At 35.5% G+C, this 10,949-nt stretch overlaps 1 protein-coding gene across 1 annotated transcript in view; it reads left to right on the forward strand.

Moving 5' to 3' along the window:
- The window catches only part of TTC6 (tetratricopeptide repeat domain 6), an 87,561-nt gene extending 83,727 nt beyond the window's left edge, over window positions 1-3,834 (forward strand). Inside the window, exons 33-34 of the mRNA XM_070935916.1 lie at window positions 2,910-3,135; window positions 3,698-3,834. Coding sequence (XP_070792017.1) covers window positions 2,910-3,135; window positions 3,698-3,834 — 363 coding nt within the window. The remainder of the gene's footprint in view (window positions 1-2,909; window positions 3,136-3,697) is intronic.
- Window positions 3,835-10,949: the final 7,115 nt, after the last annotated feature.

Raw genomic sequence — 10,949 nt, forward strand, 5'->3', positions numbered from 1 at the left:
CTTTTTTAGCCTTGTTGTAAAACCAGCCTGAATCACTTATTGTGAGATGGGTGGCCATATATATTTGATAAATAAATAAAAATATATAAGGTCATGGATCTACTTGGGTACATTCATATACTACACACTGAGAACTGGATGATTCATTAAAAGCAATGATTACATTATATTAAAATGTCAAATGATATACTAAAATAACTATAGTTTCCAAATGATAAAAAGTATCTGAGGGGCCACCTTTTCCAGATTACAATTTTCCATCCATTTAGATCTGGCAGAGAAGGCATGGAAGGGAACTATACTTGGTGAGTCCCAAGAGGCGGGCCTTCTTTGCTGTGTGGCACCCGCCTTTTGGAAATCCTCCCCTCTGAAATGAGGTAACCATTAGCTCCATCCCTGTTAGTATTCCGGGAGCCCCTCAAGGCCTGGCTATGTCATCATGTCTAGGGTTATCCCAGGAGACTGGTAGCATTCTTAGACATCTGCATCATTGTAGTTAATATTCACTCTCTTCTGTACCTTTTTAATATTTTAATAATGATTATTTTATATTTTTATTAACTGTTTTTACATATGTATTGATCTATTAATTGTTGTATGCCATAAAATAACTTTTTGTGCAGCCATATAAATTTGGTACATAAATAAGAGTATATACAATATTTCAATTTAAAAATGGCAGCTGATCATAGGGCTATGTACTAACATTGAAAAAATATAAGAATGCTCTATTTAATATTTCTGTAGTGAGAGAGAAGGTGAGAAAACTAGCCTTTTTAAGGCTATACCCAGATTATCTTATTGATAATTCTTTTTATCTTGATTCATTTGTCAGTAATGCATACACTTCATTTGCTTAAACATTGATAGTACAGCGCAATACCAATATAATACAAGTTTAGTTCCTCATGCATTTTTGTATGAATGCAGAAAATGAATCTTCAGTGGTGTATTGCACTTCATGGTCTTCTATGCTGTAAGAAGTCTCAACCAGCTGGATGTAGTTTATAGCTCTGTAATTGCCAAGAAAATTCTCAATGACATCCTTGAATGCTTTCCAGATGATTTTTTTCTGACTCCACTAACAGATCTTCAAACCACTTGTCATTGATGATGTATCTGATATTTGGTCCAACAAAAATGCCTTCCTTAATCTTGACATCATTCTTGGAACCATCTGTCTCAAACAATGAAAACCTTAACTGCCCATGTCAGTACAGAAAACAAGGTTAGATACAGATTAACAAAATTGGAAGGGACCTTGTACTGTAGGTTATCTAGTCCAACCCCCGGCCCAAGCAAGAGACCCTACACCATTTCTGACAAATGGCAGTCCAATCTTTTCTTGAAAGTCTCAAGTGATGAAGCTCCCACAACTTCCGAAGGCAAGCTGTTCCATTGGTTGATTATTCTCACTGTCAGAAAATTTCTCCTTATTTCCAGGTTAAATCTCTCCTTGTTCAGTTTCCATCCATTATTCCTTGTCTGGCCTTCAGGTGCCTTGGAAAATAGCTTGACCCCTTCATCTCTGTGGCAGCCCCTCAAATATTGGAACACTGCTATCATCTCTCCTCTGATCCTTCTCTTCTTCACTAGATTAGCCATGCCCCAATTAGTGTAGTCATTCTTCATATGTTTTAGTCTCCAGTCCCCTAATCATCCTGGTTGCTCTTCTCTGCACTTTTTCTAAAGTCTCAATATCTTTTTTATAGTATGGTGACCAAAACTGGATGCAGTATTCTAGGTGTAGTCTTACTAAGGCTTTATTACTAAGGCTTTGTCAACCTCTACCCCAATCAGAGAACTCCCAACAGTTCCTGCTAACAGTTTGCTGCTAACAGTAAACAGCCCAATCAAAGAACCTCCAAGATCACTCCCACCAACACTGACAGGGCAAGCCTTTAAAATATAAATTGAGAGCAAACTCCATTCCTTACTAGCACTGAAGATGATACCTATTTTGGTTAATGAAACATCTGCAAGAAAACAACCAAGCTCAGAGAGCACCAAGGACCCCTCATTTCAATCCTGAGCTACAACTATTCTCCTTTATTGATAGCTTCCATTAGACAAAAATTGCCCATTCCTGTTCATAGGCCTAATAATTCTTTTGCCAAAATGAAATAATAATACTATGGTTTGTTTACAGCAATGTAGTTTTTCTGCATCTACAATTCAATTACAGTAGAAATTAATGTATTTAAAAACAGAAACCAAAAAATGTGGGGATGCAACAGTCATTTATCTGAATTCTCCAGAAGAAATTTTATTTATTTATTTATTTTATTCAATTTGTATACCGTCCTTCTCCTAGTGGACTCAGGGCAATGCACAGCCAAAACTAAAACACATACCAATACAAAATTTAAAATTTTTAAAAGAATTTCATAACTTTGGCCCCAAAATTTAAAACATTCAAACTAAAACCCATTGACAATTTAAAATACTAAAAAAGCTAGAAAAGGGGAGGGGGGTTTTTCACACCAGCCCTGCTTGATGGAAAAGAAAAGTTTTTAGGGCACGGCGAAAGACCCGGAGATCCGATATCCTTCGTATCTCCAGGGGCAAATCGCTCCAGAGGGCAGGAGCTGCCACAGAGAAGGCCCTCCCCCTGGGGGTCACCAGCCGACATTGCCTGGCTGACGGCACCCTGAGGAGTCCCTCTCTGTGGGAGCGTACTGGTCGGTGGGAGGCTATTGGCGGCAGAAGGCGGTCCCGCAAATATCCAGTGAACAAATGGTGTAATTGGTGGGAAAAAAACAGCTAACAATACTGGTTTGCAGTACTGTTATAGGAGATCTGTTGAAGATCAAGTTAAGATGACAGCATTCCACTTATATTTTATCGAAGATATTGTTTTAACAAAGCAACACGAATAAATAAATAAAACATTTTATTTAATTTTATAGGCAAATGACTATTATACCAAGGCCATAAAACTTGATCCTGAAAATGAATCTGCTTTCTTGAATCGAGCTATTACAAATACGCTCTTAAGAAATTTTGAAGACGCAAAAACAGATTTTGAGAAGGCAATTTCCTTGTCCCCTTTGTCTGCAGCAACATATTTTAACAAGGCAAATCTCTACAGCATGTTACAGCAATATGAGCAAGCCGAGGAAGACATTTCAAAAGGTACTAATAACTGAAATATATACATCTCCTGACACACTCATCACTTAAAACGGGTACTGCAAGACTCCAGAAGGAGATGGTTTAACATAATGAATCACTTGTTGGGGCTGGTGGGAGTGATGGGTGAATTATGCTAGTATGAGGGTCTCCTTCATCATTTTGACAAATAGATCATCAGTGCTGCTCAAGCTTTCAGCACTAGCCATCTGTTCAGCATGGGAAATCCTTGCATCCTACAACGAATTGCAGTGTGCAGGTCTTTATAGATCAGAGCACATGGGATGATTTATTTTCCTGCCCTACCACTTTTCACTGTCTCTGCTTAGAGATTTACAAAATCCAAACATACTTTTTAGAGCTAATGCTAGGCCTCTTGCTTAGACTTTTAGTCATTGGAATTCACATCTTACAGAACTGATTCAACCAAAGGGAAATATAATTGATTAATGTTTAAAGAATTCCAAAGATGAAATGTGTGCATTTTTGAGTGTGCAGTATTTTGAGTTGAAATGTTAGCATATAATTATTATTTTCTTGAGAAATCAAAATGTTACTTTTTCAGCACTTTCAATTCAACCTTATGATGCCTTGCTGTATAAACTCAGAGCTGATATTCGTGGCAAAATGGGATTAATTAAAGAAGCAATTGCTGATTACAAGAAAGCCATCAGCATCCAAGAGCTAATCAACAGCAATTGAAAAGATGAACGCTCAAAATATTTATAGTATTATTTAAAACTGGACAACATTTTCTGCTGATACAGATACTTGCACTAGTGTTTTGTCCTTATCACAGTTTTAAAATATGTACATTTCTGTATTTATTTGCACAACTTGACAAGAAGCATTAAATAAAGCAAAGTACTGTTAATGAATGAAGTAGTGTTATTATTTATTACGTTAATACTTATATTCTGTTTTTATACAGACAGCTATGTTTAAATCCCAATATTCTCAAAACAGTTACTATTCACATTTTGCCTTTTGCTTGGACCAACTGCATGTCTGGAAGGTCTGGTTCATGGGTCTGTCAGATATCTGACTTTTCCTATGTTTGCAAAGACTGGTCCTTCATAGACACCCTCCAGGTTTTTCTTCCTATTCTGTCTGAATAGATAAGCTTGTCCAGGCACAGTTTAAAATAACATGAATGTGGGGCTCAGCTGTGAGGTGTGCAATAATTTAATAACTTGCTTTTATGAACCTTACCAAGCTATCTAGATAACACACCTTCTTGCAGAAGATTTGACGTCTTTCTTCTTCTCACAAAACCTGGGAACATTAATTCAGCCTTGAAGGGAAGAGGATAGAGTGTAATTTAGATTCACACAATGTTTAAGATACTTAAGAATCGATTGTTTCTTGTGATAGATTTGAAAACAAGTTCTGAATGTACTGCAATTGCTACAAAACACTTTAGACGTGAGGAAAAATGTTCTCTTCTGGCAGAAAGTACTGATGTAGACGTTTTGGCAGCAGAAGAAACTTTTGACCCCAAAACCAAATTTATTACAAATTGTAGAATGGATTGTAGTGATTCTTTTTTATATTGCCTTGGTGAGTCTGCACATCAAATATTACATTCAGTTCTGGATACAACATTTTTAGGATGGACATTTACAAATGAGAAATAATTAGAGGATATAATTAGAGATGTGATAGCTGTCTTCAAGTATCTGATGGGTTGCCACATAGTAGGTAGAACAGAATTGTTGCAGAAGATAGAACAAGAACCAGTGAGTTTAAATTACAGGTAAATAGCTTTTGGTTGGACACCAGAATAATATTCCTAATGCCAAAAGCTGTTCAGTAATGAGACAGATTGTCACAAGAAGCAGTAGATAGCAGTAGACTGTCTCTGTAACTGGAGTTGTTTAAATAGAGGACAAGTGTCATCCATTGGTGATGCTGTAGGTTCTTTCACTAGTCAGAAAGTTAGACCAGAAGATCTCCCATTCTTACATTCTGATTCTAGGCATTCTAGTTGTTATTGCTGTAACAGTGCTACAGTGTACATTGCTACATTACAGTGCTGTAATGTTTCTACAGTGAAGGGAACATAGAAAGCATATTCATACATTATGTCATCTCAAGGATGCTTTTTCAAAAGGCAATGGGACTGTTTTTTCCTTGAGGAGAAGGAAGAAGACTTTTTGCTTTTCATCCAAGAAGCTTTATCAGTTGTGATTGTGGGGGGATGGAAGAATAGGGATCAGCAGTTACGACTGGATGATGGAGGGGGAAATGGAAGGATAGGTTCTGAGAGGATGGGGGGAAGGATTGTATTTGAGAGTTTTTGAGGCCAAAACATGGGGTTTATCTGTGCCCCATGTTTTATTATTATTTTATTATTATGTTTTATTGTTATGTCATGTTTTATTTTCAATATTGTTAATCAACATAATATAAAACCATAAAACATGTTTTGCAAATGATTGTGGTTTACTGAAGCATTTCATCAAGCAAATAGAAAATAACCGTATAGTTTAGTGTGGTAAATGGAATCAAGCTATAAATATATCTGGTATGCAAAAAATTGTAGTATTTTGTTCTGCAGTGGAAAATGTAGGTTAAAATAATTTAAAATAATAACTTGCGGGTTTTTATTCGTTTTGATCAATTAAAATAAATTCAGCTTTAATACTTTGTCATTTATTGTGAAGTGATATCATGGAGCACTTTCATAGGCCTTAAGAAAACTATGGGAGAATTTTGCCTCTTATTATATCTTGAATGTTATTAATATGTTGCCATGACTCTTGTACAACTACATTATTTATGTATTAAATGAATGAGCAATCAATTTTGAAATAGTCTGCAATGTATGCATTCCGAGCAGGCATTATTGGGCAAATTGGTTTAAAAATAATAGAAAAAAGCAAAAATAATGCCACAGTTCTCAGTGGTATGTGGGAATAAGACATGTTAATGGGGTCCCTTCAGGTACAGAGTTATCTTGGAAGTTTGTAGTTTATAAAGAATTGATGACTAGTCATTCTTACTTGGGATGTGCAAAACATTTCAACCTCAAAGCTTTCTGAGAGAAAAATAGCCATAGTGAAAACAAAACACTTTGAGAATTTTGTTGCAGTCATGTGGGGAAAATCTTGGTGTTTCAAAAAGCACTGTCTTGAGTCTTCCAATTGGTCTGAGCACTTCAATAAGTCAGATATTTTGTAACAAAATCCAAATCGCCGCCATATTTGATAACAGTATGGACCACCATCTCATCAATTCTACAAGCATGGGATGCAAAACAAGGCATCAGCCACTGCTCCTGGGATAACCTTGTTTTCTTTGACCAGAACCCAAAATATTTTCAGTTTTTGCTTCAACAGAATAAATAACATTTTATCAATTTCATGTTTTGTTCTGAGGAATCACACAAACATCTCTCCCTTAAATGTTGCCACCTGACTTTGGAGGCATACCTCCCCAGTCCTAAAAGGGATCCTTACAGTTTTAGCCTTCCAAAGGACCATGAAGATCTTACTCTTCCATCAAGCATTGTACTAAGGTGTGTGTATGTGTGCGGGTGGGTGGGTGGATCTGTGAGGCAGTTTTGTCTAGAGCCTGGCTGGGTTAGGGTGGTGAGAAGAGCATTTTTGTTTTTATCCATGTTTTTCTGTTGTGAACTGCCTAGAATTATTATATGAGATAGACAGCCGTATAAGTCCTGGAAGTAAAGTAAAATAAAATAAATGCTAAGGAACAGATTATTTAGGAAACATCCTCAGATATAGCATTACCTTCAGTTTTGTGCAAGCCACCTTGTTCTTCATATATACCTTATTTTAGTAATGATTTGAAGGAAGATTTTATTGTTGAGGAATCCAATGTATGAAATTACCTACCTCTGAAATCTGGAAGGCTTTAAATATACAGCATGTCTATTGACAACTGGTCAACATTGGTCCTGAATTCTCTGACTAATCATACTTGGTCCTCAAATACCATAATGGGAGTAAATACTGTAGCTTATCTGGGGAAAAAAAAAAAAACCTTAGGCTTCAAACTTGCTTTTGCATATTGAAGAAATATGTGTAAATACTATACATGTAGTCCTCAACCTACAACTATTCATTTAGAGATTGTTCCAAAATCACTGAAAAAAGTGATGTATGACCCTTTTTCCAACTTATGACCATTATAGCTTGGTAACTGGCATGTATTTATGACAGTTGAACTGTCCTGGGGTCATGTGATCACCATGGTAACCTTCCTACCCGGCTTCTGACAAGCAAAGTTAATAGGGAAGTCATATTCATTTAACGATTGCATGATGCATTTAACAACTGCAATGATTCATTTAAGAACTGGCAAAAAAGATCATAAAATGGGGCAAAACTCACTTAACAACTGCCTTGCTTAGCAACTGAAATTTTGGGCTCAATTGTCACAAGTCAAGGACTATCTGTAATACTAAATTTTATCTTCACCTACTTTATTCATTTTTTTTTTGCTTGCTTTATTCAGAAAGGAGTAGGTAGGAGTGTATTTATGCAGTTCATCATGCTACTGGTTCCAGTTAATCACCAGTAGATGGCAATGTAGAATTTCTGTTTCTGTATAAATGAAGGATGTGGAATGTATTTTGCTTGTAGTTTACATATCTGTTGCTAATATATTCACTCAGAAATATCTGTACTGCATACCTTACATAATAAAAAGACTTTTTTTGTTTTGCTATTTCTTCCTTTCTTTTTAATATGCATTACAAAACAAAGGATATATAAGCACCTTGGCACTAATATAGTCTAGAGGGATTTATAGTCTAGATGGATTCCAAAAAGTGAATGATGGTTATATCAACAACTCTATTTTCTGCTAGCTAAGGTAATTGACCATAAATCCAAGCAGTCTTGGTTGTGTGAATATATAACTGCAAAATGACTACTGTGGTGGATCTTTCATAAATAAGAACACATTAATGCAATAGGAGGCATACAGAAGTGAAGCAGCTAGAATCTAAGGAAGGGGGGAACTAAACGCTAGCTGAATTTTGTCTGCCCCACACTATCGAGGATAAAGTTAGAAAAGGAAAAGCAGTGGCCTTTCTCCATAGATTTATTGAGATTTATTTATTAAGCATTAATTTAGAAAATTATCAGAAATTCACCATGTATTAAGTGGTGGGTTTCTGAAAGAACTGTTAAGCTCAGAATGAACATGATACATCAGAAGGTATCAAAGAAATTAAATAATGTTCCATTCTTGAAACAGAGGTTGTTAACTGTCATATCAAAAATGGAAAAGTCATTTTAAAAATCTTAGGGTAACTCAACACTGTTCTATATGGTCCTCATTAATGTCTGAATTCCGAAAAGGCAGCAATATGACTATCAGCGTATTTCTTCATGTTTATGAACTGCTCTGTTCTATCTTTTAAAAAATATTGTCTTAATTAAAAAAAAAACCTGAGAATTTTAGAATTACCAAACTTTTTTTGCAGCATCTAGTAGATATCTGGATTGTTGTAGTTTAGCTAGGCAGCTGAAGAGAAACTAACATGCCCCATAGTAAGTATTCCCTCAAGTATAACTTGTATTTCCAACTAAGTCTCTGCCTCCTTAATATTTCACATGTCTCTATTGGCCTCAAATTTGAGACTCATTGAAAAAGCTAGGCCAGACTAAAGACTGATAAAAAGCAATTAGATTTGAAAGATATTTCTCTTTAAATAAATTGATTAAAAGTTCAAACTAAGAATATATACCGGATTTGTCTTTGAACATTTGAAAAATATATATGCTTTTCTTTCCATATTATTAAAAATCTTAGACAAGAGAGAAAAAGAAATATGGCTGCAAAGTAAACGCATAAGAAATGACAGGTAAAAATGTAAGCTGAAGTATTTTTGTTGAAATCATTGAAACAAGCTAAATATAGTCTCCAAACCTTGCAGTGTGACTGCAAGTAAGTGAAGCGTGTTAAGAACTACACTCAGCAGGATTTAGAATAATGACAAAGCATTCCAAAAAAGATATTTTTTCCTCTCTGAAGCTTTATGTCAATTTAAAAGAGCTAGCACTTTATTTTTCTATTATCTTTAAACAAAACAGAGCAGTCTACTATTTGCAAAGAATTATCAATCAACTTCATGAAAATTAATTATATCGGTCTATTATACACCCAAGAAAATGTTCAAAAATTCTTTTAAAATATTGGGGGTTTGTTTGGAAAAAAGGACTACAAGGGCTGCTGAAACTACTGAGGAAGTTATTAGATACAACTTTTAAAAAGATTGTGTTCAATAACTGGCTATTTTTGAATGGAGTTGAAAAGAATATTTTCTCTTATTACAGCTAGGGAGGCAAGCCATTTATATCTATATGAAAAAAGCAAAATAAACTGCAGTATAAATAGTTCTAATAGAAGAGAATATCCGTGGCTCAAGGATGAACTCTAGAGTCCTTGATGCTTTTTGAACTTGGTTGTTTGCTTGCAGACATTTCATTACCCAACTAACATCATGTGAGAAAACAAGTGTGAGTTTTGCTCCTTGTTTATATAGCTGTTCTACAATGCACCCTTAATCTATAAAAATCATATTCCTTCAGACAAGGTCTTTCCTTCTATGATAGCAAAAGTTCAGCTTTGAAGTAGCAGGAGAAAGTATTGGCACTTTTGAAGTTTGGTATTGGAGAAGACTCCTGGACAGTCAAACAAAACAAACAAAAGTATCATAGGACAAATGAAACCAAATTTCTCACTCTTCCTTTGATTACGCTGTCCCTCTCTCCACAATTTATCAGATAGGACTTTGAGGACCACATGGTGATAAAGTTGGGGGGACATCTGGAGCCTTGGTAGGGCCACTGATTGCTCCTAGGATCAAGAATAGAGAAGAAGGGAGAAAGAGAGAGAAAATATTGAGGTACATCAGTGTTTCTCTGGAATCCATATTCATGATTTGTTGCTTGAAAAATGTTACCCATGCTACAGCAGTCACTTGAGAGCAGGTAAGAGAACTGGGTCAAGAAACATATTAAAAATGTCCTTCAGGGGGAGTATAATTCCATCCTGAGTCACAGAAGCAGCAACATTTCAGTCAGTCCATAGTCCAAGGATATGAACCTGAATGTGATTTCCAAACTGGTAAGACCCACCCCTCTCCCAAGAGACCCCTATGAAGTTAAAGAAAGAATAAACAAAAACCTAAGGTATAACAGTAAAATATTATGGTATGTGGTGTGTCAATGAACAGGCATCATACAGAACCTCCTTATGATATTGTATATTAAATAGGATCTGATGGCCCCTCCAGATCTATTCCTCCCAAAGAATCAAAAATAGTTTTGATAATGTTTTATAAAGTTTTATTAACTTTTAACATTTTGGTAACTTCAAAACTACCAAAAGGTACACCATCATTGACAAGGATACATTCCTGATTCAGATCATTAACCAGAGGGACTATGGATATTTCATTCCAGATCAAGGGCTGAACATTAATTTAAATGAATCCAGATAGCTCAGTTTCTTGTAAAACCTCTTAGAATTATGATACAGCACATTCTCTTTGTGATTAGGCCACCAAAAAGGAAAATAACAGCTGGGTCAATAATCAGATATAAGGGAATTTTTAAAGTACAGGGCAAAATAAAGGTATTAATGGAAGCATGCTTAGAAGCATTATTTGGTACACCAAATAGCTCTACAGTTACAAAGGGTTCAGAACCAAGGAGGCCATTTTTGTAGCAACAATAAAACAGTTCCACCCAACATGATCTAGGACAGTTTATAATTTGACCAAGAGAGTAATTTCAGTAATTTCAAATATTTTCCCTCACATCATATGACCGGTATTAGAT

Source organism: Pituophis catenifer, unplaced genomic scaffold (genome assembly GCF_029215685.1).
Source record: "Pituophis catenifer annectens isolate HBS135680 unplaced genomic scaffold, rPitCat1.0.hap2 SCAF_1, whole genome shotgun sequence".
NCBI lineage: Eukaryota > Metazoa > Chordata > Lepidosauria > Squamata > Colubridae > Pituophis > Pituophis catenifer.